At 47.3% G+C, this 13,864-nt stretch overlaps 5 protein-coding genes across 5 annotated transcripts; 3 read left to right on the top strand and 2 right to left on the bottom strand.

Moving 5' to 3' along the window:
* Positions 1–75: 75 nt before the first annotated feature.
* F5891DRAFT_1021374 (glucosidase II beta subunit-like-domain-containing protein) lies at positions 76–2,336 on the top strand. Its single transcript, XM_041361178.1, has 10 exons — positions 76–315; positions 381–476; positions 528–767; positions 822–881; positions 935–1,330; positions 1,381–1,506; positions 1,554–1,728; positions 1,778–1,852; positions 1,907–2,018; positions 2,073–2,336. The coding sequence occupies exons 1-10, from the start codon at positions 105–107 to the stop codon at positions 2,205–2,207; spliced, it is 1,626 nt and encodes a 541-aa protein (XP_041228410.1). The 5' UTR covers positions 76–104; the 3' UTR covers positions 2,208–2,336.
* A 730-nt stretch (positions 2,337–3,066) lies between these two features.
* On the bottom strand, positions 3,067–5,048 carry F5891DRAFT_1021369 (cyclin-domain-containing protein). The gene is made up of 2 exons (XM_041361177.1): positions 4,014–5,048; positions 3,067–3,945 (listed from the first exon to the last, which is right to left on the bottom strand). Exons 1-2 carry the CDS (start codon positions 4,887–4,889, stop codon positions 3,325–3,327), a joined length of 1,497 nt encoding a protein of 498 aa, XP_041228409.1. The 5' UTR covers positions 4,890–5,048; the 3' UTR covers positions 3,067–3,324.
* Positions 5,049–6,015: 967 nt separating this feature from the next.
* F5891DRAFT_1021368 (acyl-CoA dehydrogenase/oxidase) lies at positions 6,016–8,545 on the top strand. The gene is made up of 13 exons (XM_041361176.1): positions 6,016–6,142; positions 6,188–6,251; positions 6,304–6,324; positions 6,376–6,466; positions 6,517–6,838; positions 6,891–6,996; positions 7,050–7,309; positions 7,367–7,421; positions 7,473–7,720; positions 7,779–7,914; positions 7,965–8,020; positions 8,076–8,175; positions 8,234–8,545. Exons 2-13 carry the CDS (start codon positions 6,213–6,215, stop codon positions 8,342–8,344), a joined length of 1,545 nt encoding a protein of 514 aa, XP_041228408.1. The 5' UTR covers positions 6,016–6,142; positions 6,188–6,212; the 3' UTR covers positions 8,345–8,545.
* A 923-nt stretch (positions 8,546–9,468) lies between these two features.
* Positions 9,469–10,812, bottom strand: F5891DRAFT_1142777 (uncharacterized protein; the record flags this gene model as incomplete). Its single annotated transcript, XM_041364934.1, has 5 exons — positions 9,469–9,776; positions 9,830–10,148; positions 10,197–10,234; positions 10,295–10,579; positions 10,630–10,812. 5 exons carry the CDS (start codon positions 10,810–10,812, stop codon positions 9,525–9,527), a joined length of 1,077 nt encoding a protein of 358 aa, XP_041228407.1. The 3' UTR covers positions 9,469–9,524.
* Positions 10,813–11,309: 497 nt separating this feature from the next.
* Positions 11,310–12,829, top strand: F5891DRAFT_1214062 (uncharacterized protein; the record flags this gene model as incomplete). The annotated part of the gene is made up of 7 exons (XM_041369267.1): positions 11,310–11,563; positions 11,617–11,749; positions 11,806–11,860; positions 11,907–11,981; positions 12,100–12,255; positions 12,419–12,457; positions 12,687–12,829. The coding sequence occupies 7 exons, from the start codon at positions 11,310–11,312 to the stop codon at positions 12,827–12,829; spliced, it is 855 nt and encodes a 284-aa protein (XP_041228406.1).
* Positions 12,830–13,864: the final 1,035 nt, after the last annotated feature.

Here is a 13,864-nt window from a genome sequence, read left to right as displayed (position 1 = left end):
TTATTTAGGCGCCGCATCAAATGCACTGACGTAACTGTGGCACCGATCATGTTGAGTTCAGTGGGAGAGAGTTAACAAGTATCCCACTGAAGTTTGGGTCGACAATGCATCCCTGGCTACTCCTTGCCCTCGCCCTTCCATCATTAGCAGCACTCGACAAGACCCACGGTGTCCCTCCCTCTCTCATATCGAAATACGTACCCAGCACGAAGGGTTCGCGCCAGACATGGACGTGTTTAGACGGTTCAAAGGAAATTGCCTGGAGTGCAGTAAATGATGATTATTGTGATTGTCAGGATGGCAGCGATGAGCCAGGTGCGAATCCGGGTAGTTATGGTCAGGTAACTAAGTTGTATTGACGTAGTTCTATGTTCTGTAAGGCTCGAGTGCGTGTCCCAATAACAAGTTCTACTGCCGCAATGAGGGCCATATTGGGGCAACCATACAAAGCTCCCATGTTAATGATGGCCTTTGCGGTAAGTTTATAGGCGTGGTAGCGTGAGTTCGTGATACTCATCTGAACATAGAGCAGGAATGCTGTGATGGATCGGATGAGCTCCCAGGCATGTGTCCGAACACTTGCCAGGAAGTCGGAGCAGAACACAAAAAGAAAATGGAAGCAGAGCGGAAGCTGCGAAAGACTGGATCCAAGATACGATCCTCATACATTGCGTACGCGCATAAGGAGAAAAAGCGCTTGGAGACACTCATTGCTGATCTTGTCAAAGAGATTGAAACGAGAGAGAAAGAGGTGGAGAGATTACGAGGTATTAAGTTAGTTCAAGAGTCGAGAGCTTTTGTGGTAACACGGCCTTTTTCAGACATTGCAGAACGCGCAGAATCCCTCTCGGCTGCTGAGTTGGAGCATAAGAAACAGTCCCGTACGTGTGTCCTGACATACTCCCTGTAATCTTGACTCGCAGGTATCTTGCAGCCCTCTACCAGTCACTCCTCGTACATAATACCGCACTCAAGTCCCTTCAGACAGAACACAAGAAGCACCTGGAACGCGAGAAAGCTCTTGGTGACATCTTGACCTCACTCCGCACGGGCTATAACCCTAACTATCAAGATATGGCCGTCCTCGAGGCTGTGCGCGGCTGGGAGGCACTAGCAGGACTACCTCACATAAACGACGTACGCAAGGGTGACGATGGGGAAGCTGACGCTACCACGGAAAAACAGAAAACAGAGGACGATGTTGAAGATGAAGGTCTCTGGAATGCAGCAAAGATCGAGAAGGAGTTGGATCAGTTAATAAAAACCGATCATGTGACGCTGCTGCTAGAACATGACCAGCTTGTCGGGCCTGCTTCGGCCCAGTCCCTCTGTAAGTTAAGAGTAATTGCTGATACCTCAAGAAACTGACCAGGTTTAAAGTGCTTGACATCTCAGCCTACCTTCCAGACGCTCTGCTCCCATCCTATTATAGTTTCCGCGACTCGGTCCTCTCAGCGCTATCAGTTTTCGGGATCGGACACGGAGGCACATCCGACACGTCTGCTGGTAAGTATATGCTATATGACTGAATGTGTGTGCTCATTCCACCTCAGAATCAAATCGTGCACGTGTAGCCCTGTCGGACGCGGAACACAGCCTCAAGCTGACCCAGGACGAGCAACGAACTGCAAATGAAGACCTCATGGATCTCTTTGATCCTGATGGCTTTGGCCCAGAAGGCGAGTGGAAAAAACTTGACGGCACGTGCCTATCAAAGGATACTGGAGAGTGAGTGTTGTTGCTTCAAATTACTTGGAAGCATACCCACTTTTCAAAGGTACACTTACGAGGTTTGCCTCTTTGACGAGGCGAGGCAAATTCCCAAAAGCGGTGGTTCCGGCTTCAGTCTCGGGTATGTTGTTTGGGTATAAAATGCTATGAAGGTACTTATATATGTGCCTTCCAGGAAATTCTCGTCCTGGAACAAGGCTGCTCGACCTGGTGAGCCAGAATATTATACCCGACAGCACTATACCCAGGGGGCCAAATGCTGGAACGGCCCCCATCGCAGTGTTGAGGTGAATCCTGCATATTCTCCATTCTCTTTCATAATATTGATTTGTTCTTATAAGCTCGTCCTCACATGTGGCACTGAAAACACATTACTGACGGTGGCAGAAATGGAAAAGTGCGAGTACCAGATTACAGGCACGACCCCAGCACTATGTCGCCCGCTGGAGGACGAACACACCAAAGACGAACTATAGACTTTTGGGCATTAAGTCTAGGTGTAGTACCTCTGAATGCATGTATTTATTACGTATCAGGTTCACCTGAAGTTCTACTTCCATCCTCTCGGGACACGAGTTTTAATCAGGAAACATCAAAGTCTGAAATTCGTGGAGTCAGGGAACTCGGGGACCGCGTGCGCCCGGATTGGCATGAGCATTGGAAACGATGTCTTGGGCTTACCGGTCACCTAGTGTATCCCCGAGGCCGACAGTTGTGAAAAAAAAATATGAATTTGAACTAACTAATGAACTGATAGGGGACTCTTCAGCCTCGTGTGACAAGTGAGGCCATCATTAATGTATTGAGGACCTACTTGGCATGGGAAGCCTGAATAATGGCAGAATCAACGGACGTGGCAAAATATAACTGGAAGATGAAGGAAGTACTTTGATGCATCCTAATTCAATTCCATTAATTGTAATAACCACTTTATAAGCCAGGACACTTGACACAATCTTCCAACGAACTGTGCATGAGTGAATCTCTCCGGGGCAATAGCAAAAAAAGCTTATCATCCAGTGGTTTTGAATCATTGGTTCAAGCCCCACAGATTTCAATTCTGCTGTGGCAAATTATTGGCCCGGCAACTTCCTAACAACTGTACTTACAGAGAACTGTGCATGAGTGGATGTTAGGGTGATAGCCAGCAGGACCTGTAGTACCTTGTTCATAAAGGAGATCGTCATCTAGATAACCTCGGATGCGCCAACGTTCGTGCTATTCCTGTCCGTTAGACGCAGGTCCTGCGTGTCAAAGACAAAAAAAACCCACACTGGCACCGCAGAACAAGCCCTAATTATGATATGATATTGGGAAACTGCAAGAAAGCAAGTTTCGGCACCGAGTACATGGCCAGCGAACAAGGATGCCATCGTTCGAGTTTCTATAAGGACAGATGCTAAATAAATATACACTGCCGAAATATGAACTTAAGGCGAGGTATAGAGACACTACTGTACGATATGACTGCAATGCCGTGATTTGGATGTAGGTCGTGCACTGTAAAAGGTATGAAGAAGTATTATGGGCTGGTCGAACAGATATCCGGAAGCAAAGGTTAGGAGGTGTCGCAGGAAATCGTTTGGTAACAGTCTAAGGGCTCGCCATCCCAATATCCTCACTAATTTCTCGTACAAGCCGCCGGGCTTTCAATTCCGGCGTAATGTCACCTCGTTCTCTCTCTTTATCTTCCACCCTGCTCTGCCTACACTCGTCACTCTGCTCTACGGTGGCAGCGCGGAACTCGCCGGCACTCTCGTACTCCTCGGCGTCTCCACAGATTGAACTCGAAGAGTTGGGTGGCCGAATCGTCGGCTCGTCATCCGTCGTGTAGCCACCCTCCGTTTCGGTCTCTGTGTCAGTTTCGGTGCTGACAATGCTCGCAGCATCATCGTCGCGCGTGCGTACAGCACGCATACTGGGCGTCCGATCGGGCGCCACTGAACCACCATACACATCAATAGCGCCCATAGCCCGTGCCGGGCCTGATACTGCGGTAGGTGATGAACGTGTCTGAAACGTTGATTGATGTGAACGTGATGGAGTTACAGGGCGGGGCACGGAAGGCGATTCTGGTGGCTGTGATTGCGAAAAGAGGATAAGCTGTTCTGCATATCTTTGCATCTCCTCAGGCGATATGACGAGTCTGAAGTCGTTGAGAAGCAAAAACTGGAGTTCGAGTTGGTTGAGCTCTGCTTGAGGGAGACCTCCGACCTGAGTAAAGATAGCGAGATGTGGAGTGGAGTGAATATTTTGAACAGGTCTGTGAAGTTGAAACCCACCTTCGCATACCGCGAATTAGTGTAGAATACATCGCTGAAAAATTTACTGGCGACTGTGACGCCAGCAATGACAAGTCTATGGACGTTATACGAGTCAATAACAAACGTGCGCCCCGTAGCCTCGGAGGCGAGGCGAGACATGCGGTCAAAATACACGAGGAGGGCTAAAAACACCTCGTTTGTAGTTGGACAATATTTGAGTATTCGTAAAAGGTATGATTCGAGTGCGATAGTTGGAATGTTGCGAGCATGGAAAGTGAGGGCGGATGCAGGATTTGACAGAGAGGAACGGGAAGCGGAGGTAAGGGAGCACCAAATAGGGGAACGAGATGCATCTTCTGATATATTGTTATGCGACAGACCTGCCAAAGTATGGGATGCTGGGTCTGAACCTGAAATTACATCGTTGGTGGATGCAATCTGGGTAAGAAGTGAAGCAAGGAGACGAAGCAAATCGGTTGAGGGGTAGCTATGAACGTCAAAAGATGAAGCAGAGGTTGGTAGGTTTATTTGAGGTGGAGGAATTGGAGAACCAGCTCTTGGAGGGTTATCAGGGGGAGGGACTTTGGTTGTGGCTACTGGAGATTCGGATGTTGCCTGAGTTGACTGTACGGCGTTATGCCGAATTGGAGAAGAGTCTTTTGTCACAACTGAAGATCCAGAAGTCGATCTGCGTGGTACTGGTTGGCAGTAGGACGAAGATGGCTGAAATACAGCGGTAGTTGTCGATGCTTGCGGTTTCCAATGTGGAACTCTGCTAGAACTTGGTCGACCGGTGGATGAGGATGAAGTGGTTCTAGGTAGACTTGAAATATTTCTGTCGACGCCAGTTCTATCGATAGTTCTAGCTTCTGTCGGATGGGCGAGAGCGAGCATGATTGAAGACGTTGAAGAGGACCTAGCTAAGTTGAGCGCTCAAGCAATCACAAAATGTAAACAATCTTCTTCTACCCCGTGGGAATAGATTACTTAGCGTGTGAGACTGAGACAATTCGTATGTGGCGTTTTGATTGGGCTGTCTTTCATCCCTCCGAGTTCCACAAATCATTAATGTATTTCTGTGTCTTGTGTCCAATCAAACTCCCAACGTTCGTGGTACACGGTGATCTCCGTCAAGTATTTCCATTACTATGCGCATGTATTATACATTCATACCGGCAGGGCTTCGCTCATTTTGATTCGTCGGATGAAGGATCGAATAACCATCCTCCACGGCGATCCCGCTCGGTGGCGTCGCACGTCATCATTCGCCTTTCGCTTCGGGAGATCATTGTTACAACGGCGGTTCCCACTGACGGCGTTCACCGTGCGGTGACATCGTGGTCGCCATTTTGCAGGAAACTCGCGAATAACAATAACTTTGCTGACTATTGCAAGAACCGTAATTTCTCTCGCGGCCACCGTCGGTGCCTCGGGTAATTGCAAATCAGTAGCTAGCCTGGGCTTTTCAATTGGGTGCCCTTGATACTCCGAGGCCTTATATGTATTTTAGGACTCGCGACCGCTTGCGTGGCTGCGGGTGCAAGGAGGTAGCTATCTTGTCCTTGCGGAGCTCTTCTACTCCACATCAGCCCAATTTCTTCGGATCCTAGACTCTCCTGGTGCGGTTTCTGATTACTTTTTTCAGGTAGCGGAAATACGGACAAATTGAACGCCGCACAGGTGCGCAGAAATTACCATTGGCTTTCAAGCTCGTGAATAGAAGTCTGCATAGCAATTTGAACGATCGCCGATCGTGATCAGTGCCTTAAGCTTGGACTGCCTCGTGTACTCTGTGATATCGACAGCGCACTCGGACAATTAAGACTTGGGGACAACTGCACGAAGTCAGTCCACACATAAGCATATATATATAGACGAGTCAAACTAGCTGCTATTGGCCTTGTAGTAACAGTGTCTTGCTTCCCGAGTCCGAAAGCTCTATGCCGACCAGCACGTGTGATATAGGACCGTATTAGTCAAACCTGAGTTCGCTGGCCGAAGGAAACCAAAACTTGACAATACTATGTTCATCACTTCATGATCGCTCATAAAAACAAACTTTAGTTGAGTTCTAAATCTGACTGGACGACCTGACACAACTCGGTGCAAAGTTCAACAAACTCTCACGGCCTTGTGGCACTCGTTCAGTGAGTCAATCACATGGATCCGGAACCAGTACTTATCAGTATCAGGGAAAGCAAGGTTGCCAGCAGCATTATGCCTTTTAAAGAGTTCACGCTTGATGATATCGCTAAGGTGAGCACCAGGCCTCGCTTTGCGTTCTAGCGTACGCTGAATACGTTTACAGCATAACAAGGAAGGGGACCTCGTGCGTGCTATAACTTCAAGGCTATCAATCGACTATTAATCATATGCACAGTGGATTGTCATAGACTCTAAAGTTTATGACCTATCCCGCTTCGCAGACCTTCACCCAGGAGGCGCAGGCGTGCTGTATACCGATAGCGTTGGCAAGTGCAGCAGCTTCTCCACTCAACTCTCATATTCATATCGATTCCAGCTGGGAAGGATGCTACTCAGGTGTTCTTCGGACTTCACAGACTTGAGGTTCTTCAACGCCCTCAGTATGCCCGTCTCCAAATAGGAGCCATTCGCGGACAGACTGAAAACATCAAGCCTCTTGGTCCTGGGGAGCTGTCTCTTGTGCCCTATGCTGAGCCCACGTGGCTCACACCTGGATACTTCAGCCCTTACTATAGTGATAACCACCGCAAATTCCACAAGGCTATGAGGGCATTCTTGATGGAGTTCGTACAACCTGAGGCAGTTAGATGCGAGGAAAATGGGAAGAAGATATCGCAAGAAGTCGTGGATAAATTAAGGCAAACTCCCCCGCGTGAAGCTTGCGTAACTCGTTTAACAATGACACCACAGCGAGATAAATTTCCTGGCTATGCGCCTAGGACCAGGCAAGCACCTCAAGGGACTTACCTTGATGGGTGGCATCGTGAAGCCTGAAGAATACGACTACTTCCATGAAGTAAACATGCTCCTCACAAAGCATCCTCTTTACTCACTTACATGACTTTATAGCTCATTCTTAACACTGAGATTGCGCGGTTTGGCACACGAGCATTCGTGGACGGCCTCCTGAATGGCGGGGTTATTGCCCTCCCTCCCATTATTAATTTCGGAACTCCGGAACAACGAGCCAAGTTTGTACCCGACATTCTGGCTGGCAAGAAGTACATCTCCCTTGCTATCTCGGAAGCGTTTGCAGGCAGCGACGTCAACGGCGCGCAAACTGTTGCAGTGAGAGACGGTGATGAGTGGGTTGTCACTGGAACTAAGAAGTACGCATGTATGGTTCGAGCTACTTCATTAGAACGGATTACTCATGGTCGTTACAGGTGGATAACAAATGGGACCTTTTCGGATTACTTCACGACACTATGTAAAACAGACGTATGTTTACTTTTTTGTTGATCCCCTTCTGAGTTCTCACCACCATTGCAGGCCGGGTTTGTTGTTTTGCTCGTTGAGCGCTCGGATGCTGTATCCACTAAACCGGTGAAAACGTCATACTCCTCAACTGCTGGAACTGCATTTGTCACATTTGACAAGGCACGCGTGCCGGTTGCCAATACCTTGGGTCAAGTCGGGAAAGGCATATCGATTATCTTTAGCAACTTCAATCATGAGCGGTGGATGGTCACCGCCTCGAGTCTTGGTGCGCAAAGACTTGTGGTTGAAGAGTGTTTGAAGTAAGGGCGCATCACAAGCTATTCTTCAAGTCTTTCTGACACTTGTGCATTGTTTCAGGTGGACGAACCAACGGATTGCCTTTGGGAAACCTCTTCATGCTCAGGCAGTTATCCGCGCTAAACTTGCGGCAATGATTGCTCGCGTGGAAGCCAGCCAAGCATGGGTAGAGAACATCACGCATCAAATGAATAATGTTAGTCTCTATATTCTCTGAGTGCTATTGCCCTAAAGTAGAAAATTTAGATGTCCTATGACGAACAATCCGACAAACTCGCTGGGCCTATTGGATTGCTCAAACAGTATGCGATGTCCGCTTCCGTTGTTCCGGTGCTAAACTGATGGACTGTGATGTAGATTTGTATCAAAGGCTGGTCGTGAAACCGCCCAGGATGCAACTCAGATTTTCGGTGGTCGGGGTATCACCGTCACGGGTATGGGCAAGATCGTTGAGAACGTACGTCTGGACTTTGGGTCTTCCTCAGCGATGTGATGTTAACGGATGTTATATCAAGTACCATCGCACGTCACCTTTTGATGCCATTCTTGCGGGTGCAGAAGATGTGCTGGGGGATCTTGGTGTGCGGCAGGCTATTAAGAGGATGCCTAAGAATGCCCGGCTGTGAACATTCTCGTACTGGGCGCTGAGTTTCTGCTGTTTAATTGCTACTTTTGTTCATGGGGTCTTAGATTGATGTCTTATGGTCGTGTCGGTTGCGTACCACAGGGATTTTGGACATGCTCTCATTTAGTCAGGCGTGTTATATCAGTAAAATCTGTGAATAGAAGAAGTTCGCATACTTTGTACATTGTACAGCACCTGTACAGGTCCACTAGATGGAAAGACATTTGCGAGCATTGTTAACTTTCGTTATAATGTCGTTCGTATCACGAAGATCGAGAAGGCTCGTTGGGAGGAGGGAAAGGAATATATTGGCCCAGGAGCACAGTATATATAAGTGCAAAGATGACAGCGTTAATTTGCAATCGTGGTGATCTACGCATACGCCGGTCCATGCTCCCGACATTCTAATTTGCTGGCAGACATGAATCTATTATAATTGATGTCATAGCTACCCTGAGTTGTGTCTGCGGCTGCCAGGCGGGCAGAACTATTTTGTAGGTGCCAACGCTGATGTAGGTTCCGAAACTGATCCAAGTGTCAACATTGATGTCACAGACTCAGGTGCTGACATGGACTCCGGTGCAGACACAGATGGAGGTGAAGTACCGACAACGATAGAAATTCTAGCTCGGGAGGGTGAGGTGCGGGACGGGTTTTGACCAGGAAAGGTGGGCTCTTGGAGTGATGAATAGCCATAATCGTAGCGCCACACCAGGAAGGTATTTGAAGGTGTACCTTTTCTTCTCAGAATGATTGATGTAATGAAGAAGGCGGATTTAGAGATGATATTGAACTGGTCGGTTTGTGTACTTTACAGGCTTTTGTGCACTGAAAATGACACAATAGGTGTAGCTCGCTGTATGACATGGACATGACGCGGCTGGGCTCGAAACACTAATATGATTGTTGGAGTTGATGCGGTCTCCCGTAGTTAGACTAGTCAGCCCTCGAAGATAGTCACTGCGGGAGCTGTGAAATCTATTGCAATAATAAGTATCACTGTCCTAACTATTCTCGGCCGGTCATCGACGCCAGTGTAATTGTGTTGACACATGAGAGCGAACGTCGCTGTGCAGTCAGGTGTGCGGCGTTAAGTCAGCATGTCACCTCGAACTCTATAGGTGTGAGAGCTCAAGGGCAGAAAACTGGTGCATTGCAGACTACATACATAGAAGTCCACTCTATGACAACGAGGTATGCGTTGGAGGAATCGTGCGTAGTACGTACTGGATGCGACGGGTCCAATGTGCTAGGAGATCAAAAACAGATCTCTCTTCATCGTGAGCCACTCGGGAACGTAATTTCCAGTTGCTGAAACCCTGACGTATAACCTGGAATCGAGAAAAAACTTCATCCATGTTTGGACGCTGTGCTGGATCCGAGTGCATCATGTCCGATACCAGACCGCTCAGAAATTCTACACCTGTGTACTCCTGTTTTGTGCAAATCAGAGCATGAAAAACCAGAAGTCACTGTTACACTTTACGTCGAGAAACGTTTCTTGGATGGCATGCCCAAGATACCAAACATCGGTTGGGAAAGGGTTCCGAGGTTTGAAGTTGTCTTCATTGAATTCAGGTACTTCTTTATCTCCACCAAATATCGGTGCTTCTAACGGGTTGGTGTTGGACGCCTCATATTGGCGGGAGATACCAAAGTCTATGTAGTAGTATCGTGGAGGAGACTTTGTGCGCGCACGATGCCTCGCCACGCGTTTGTAGTCCTCCGACATATACTGGTCGCTTGCATGCCATGCGTCTATGAATATACTGTCGTCCATTAGGATGTTTAGCTGCATGCAATCTCTAAACCCAACCCATGAGACAAGTCACTGGAGCAAGTTGGATGCGTACCGGTGAGCGACATGATGCCTGTGCATGAAGCGCAGCCCCTTCAATTTAAAGAAAGTGAAAATGGATCAGTCATAATCAGTCAATTAAGAAGATCTTACCTCGAAAAGCTGGTGGATGCAGTCTACAACTTCCCCGACCGTGTCAAAATAGGGATCTGTAGCATCTCGAAGTAACGGCATGACAATTATCACGGTATTATCTTCGGCGGGCACCTTCAGAACATCGTAAATTGGAACGCAATGGTTGGCTGGATCACTGCTAAGAGGGTGGGTAGAAAAATAGCGACCTATTTCTATCTCATAAGGGTGTCGTGATATATCGATACGCTTGAGTGATACGCGAGCACCGTCTTGAATGCGCCGTGCATCCAATACAAGATAATGCTAAAGGAGACAAGGTAATTGATGAGCACTGCTATTATCAAAGTACCTACTGGTGACGCGATTCCATCCTCGCAGTTTATGTCAGCTTTGTTAGCGTTCGTCCAAGAGGGGACCCAATCTGGACTGTAGCGACTTCGCAGCTTATAACCCTTTTCTGTGAGGAAATTGTAGTGGCTCCTCCACCAAATCTCATATTCAGAAAGATGAGAATGAGCAGCGGAGGTCGAGGCCATCCTCCCGAGTTGTGGTGTAGATTAAAAGTAAAAGGTGTCAAAGCGATACAGAACAAATATGGACCTACATATGTAATTCGGACCCCGGCACTTCGCGGACTTTAGAACCAACTTGATATAATAGTAGGCTGTAGCAGGCCGCCATGACCCCATGTCAAGTTACGTCTCAATAATTCATATATCCGGCTGAGTATAGGTATCTGCAAAGTACCCTGATAGGGAACTCTTATCCGAACGACGAAAATATTCTATTGTATTGTTCCTTCTATCTTGAGGATTACATGAATCCTCCGAGTCATCGACAAGGTTCAAGCTCAAGCATCAGGTTTATAGCAGCTGCTTGTTGCTATACTCACATAATCTTCCCTCGAAGGAAACGAACTTGTTATATTGACCCTCGGAGCCTATCATCATCAATCGCTCGCACGAGTCTTTGTATATAACCAAGGAAATCAGCGCAACAGATTGCTCCAGCTCCCGTCAATTAGTTATATCCCATGTCTCCCCCAATGGCTACCACAACAGTTCGAATATCCGCAAACTTTGGACCTGCGAGCCAATTTGAAAACTTACCTGCGACTTTCATCCAGCTGAAGGGCCGGACAGATCACGAACAAGGCGAGATTTATCTACAATTATCGCTGACAGCCCTGCGAGAGCTGGCCGACTTGTTGGAAAACGATCGTCTCTCAGCAACTGATAAAGCTACCTACAATCGAGCTTACACCGCTGGAAAGTTTCAATATGATCAGTGAGCTTTTTCACCTAGCCAAAAGGGTTTACTATACTCACCCATCTCTACAGAGCGGTAAAACTCAGAGACCAGCTCCAGATGCGGAAGAAATCTTTCCGCAAGTTCATTGTCAACCTTTTCGTCCGTGAGTCGGATCCCAAGCACTTTCGTAAAATCACACATCGGGTTTATAAGGGCATCAAAGTAAGTCGACCAACCGTATATCGGGCATATTGAATTGCAGTTGAATCGCCATACAGAGAACTTCAGAAGACCTGGCCAGACGTTTGCTGCCGGAAAAAGATGACACCCTTGGTATGTTAGAAGGACAGTGCGAGTTCCCTCGCTGACTGTTGGCCAGTATTTGGGAGCCCAGGGGAGTCCACACAAGACCACGCCTCTGTTTGTGAGGAGAGTCTCTGTGTTGAGGTAGAAGGTATGCATCGTCTAGGCATTCTATAGCAGAATACTGAGCGTATTTTATACAAAGGCAGTCTTTCAGGTCGGCTCTATAGCTCTTTCCCTTCGACCACATCTCACGTGTAGTGGATTAGTCACCGATCTTTCTCCGAACGAAACCATCCGAGGTCTTAATGTGGATATACATAATGAACAAGAAGAACAAGAGGTCTTTGCGACGCTTAGTCGAATAGCAAAAGCTAGAGAGGCAGACGGAGAAGAAGATGCAGAATATGATGATCAAACCACCAGTATGTTTTTTTTTCCAATTATCGTCCATGATATGACTCAACGAGTTCCTTGATTTCTCAGTCAGACCCTCGCCCTCACACAGTAGACCGCCGTCTCCTAGCCTTAGCTGCTCAATCAGTGTTTTTTACAATATCAACCAAAGCGTGGTGTCTTTTGATTCAGAATCGACAGGAACAACATTGAATTTCGGAGTAAATGAAGGTTTGTCATGTTCACTGCCGATGTCATCCTGCGATGTTCAACGACAATGACAGAGATCGGCTCTGCTCGTGGTTGAACGTTCTGAACGTTGAATATTAATACTGGATACCAACGTCTCAGTTGGTTGGAATATTGTTTTGATGGTTGTGACGTGTCCAATATTATGTCTAGTCGGCAGTGCTGTACCAGTAATATATCATTGACTGGGCATTCGTGGGCCTCTGGCTAGAAAGTCATGACAATGATGATGATGATGAACGCGGGCACTGCAATTACGTCTTTACTTCCAGTGTCGGTTCGAACTCCGGCATTAATGATGTTTCACACAAGTGTCAGTTGAACCAGTTCCTATTCCGCGAGGCGGGAAAATAGGATTTATTCTCGAGGAGCGATGATTGATCGAATTTGAAATGGCACATTGTCCTTGCAAGGCGATCCACGTAACGGGCCCGTCAAGTATTTTGTATGGATCTTGTACTTACTACTGCCAAGAAGTGACAAGGTACCACTGATCGATGATCTGGCATCATGATTGCTCCTTGTTTCATGGCTACTTCTAGGTATTATTGTCCTCCAACGCAGCCACGGAGTTTGTCTTTCGTACATTGACTAATTAATGGTTCAGCGGCGCCTTGGTTATCACGGTCCCAGATGCTCAAGTGGCACAAAAATCTCACCATCTCAAGTTGGCGCACAGTCAGACTGGTTACGAGTCTAACCGTCTCTAACGTGAGATTGATAGAAAGAAAATTAAATGCATTGCAGATCAAATAATGATCTGATTTGTATGTCGCGACTGAACATGAATATACTATAGCTTGTACTTACATCGGGGTTAAACTTGTTTAACCAAGTTGAATCGATTCACGACGCTGGTAAGCCTCATGACTCAGCGTCATTCTTACAGGCCCCTTTTCATCTGGATATTTAAGTGTCTAACTGACGTGATCCGTTTTCACGTCGCACACTTGTCCCCTAAAGCACTTCTGCTCGTGCACGTTCTGCACTATCTACTCTATATATTTTTCGTCAAAACTTGAATTTAAACGCTGTTGAAATTCGGTCATACTTCCAAAACATATGTCAGACCCGAGTACCTCAAATAACAATGCCGCCAACTTGTCGCAAACACAATCTTCGCTTAGGGGACCAGGAATGCGAGGGACTTCGGTTGAGACCGACACTGATGGAGCGCATCTACCCCAACAAGACGTGGCGAAGAGGTGCCTTGACGTCGTCAGAGAGTTTAGAGCATGCAAGTGCACAAAGTTTGAAGCTTCCTACGTCATCTCCACAATCATCAAAGAAAGTCTACCCCTTGGATCAGGTGAAAATCCCATTACGGTTGCGGCTATCTACCTCGGAATGCTCGACGAATGGGAGTCGGAGCAAGACCAAGCCAACTAC

This window comes from Suillus fuscotomentosus (assembly GCF_016647785.1).
Source record: "Suillus fuscotomentosus strain FC203 chromosome Unknown F5891scaffold_15, whole genome shotgun sequence".
NCBI classification, from domain to species: domain Eukaryota; kingdom Fungi; phylum Basidiomycota; class Agaricomycetes; order Boletales; family Suillaceae; genus Suillus; species Suillus fuscotomentosus.
This window is presented reverse-complemented; position numbering and strand designations above follow the sequence as displayed.

Bases quoted from the DNA above. Each gene is read 5' to 3' on its own strand.
- F5891DRAFT_1021374 (XM_041361178.1), top strand. From the start codon at position 105: ATGCATCCCTGGCTACTCCTTGCCCTCGCCCTTCCATCATTAGCAGCA. The intron at 477-527 runs GTAAGTTTATAG...ATCTGAACATAG, and splicing joins TGTTAATGATGGCCTTTGCG to AGCAGGAATGCTGTGATGGA. The intron at 768-821 runs GTATTAAGTTAG...GGCCTTTTTCAG, and splicing joins AGAGGTGGAGAGATTACGAG to ACATTGCAGAACGCGCAGAA.
- F5891DRAFT_1021368 (XM_041361176.1), top strand. From the start codon at position 6,213: ATGCCTTTTAAAGAGTTCACGCTTGATGATATCGCTAAG. The intron at 6,325-6,375 runs GTGCGTGCTATA...TCATATGCACAG, and splicing joins ATAACAAGGAAGGGGACCTC to TGGATTGTCATAGACTCTAA. The intron at 7,915-7,964 runs GTTAGTCTCTAT...TAGAAAATTTAG, and splicing joins TCACGCATCAAATGAATAAT to ATGTCCTATGACGAACAATC.
- F5891DRAFT_1021369 (XM_041361177.1), bottom strand. From the start codon at position 4,889: ATGCTCGCTCTCGCCCATCCGACAGAAGCTAGAACTATCGATAGAACT. The intron at 3,946-4,013 runs GTGGGTTTCAAC...ATCTTTACTCAG, and splicing joins CTAATTCGCGGTATGCGAAG to GTCGGAGGTCTCCCTCAAGC.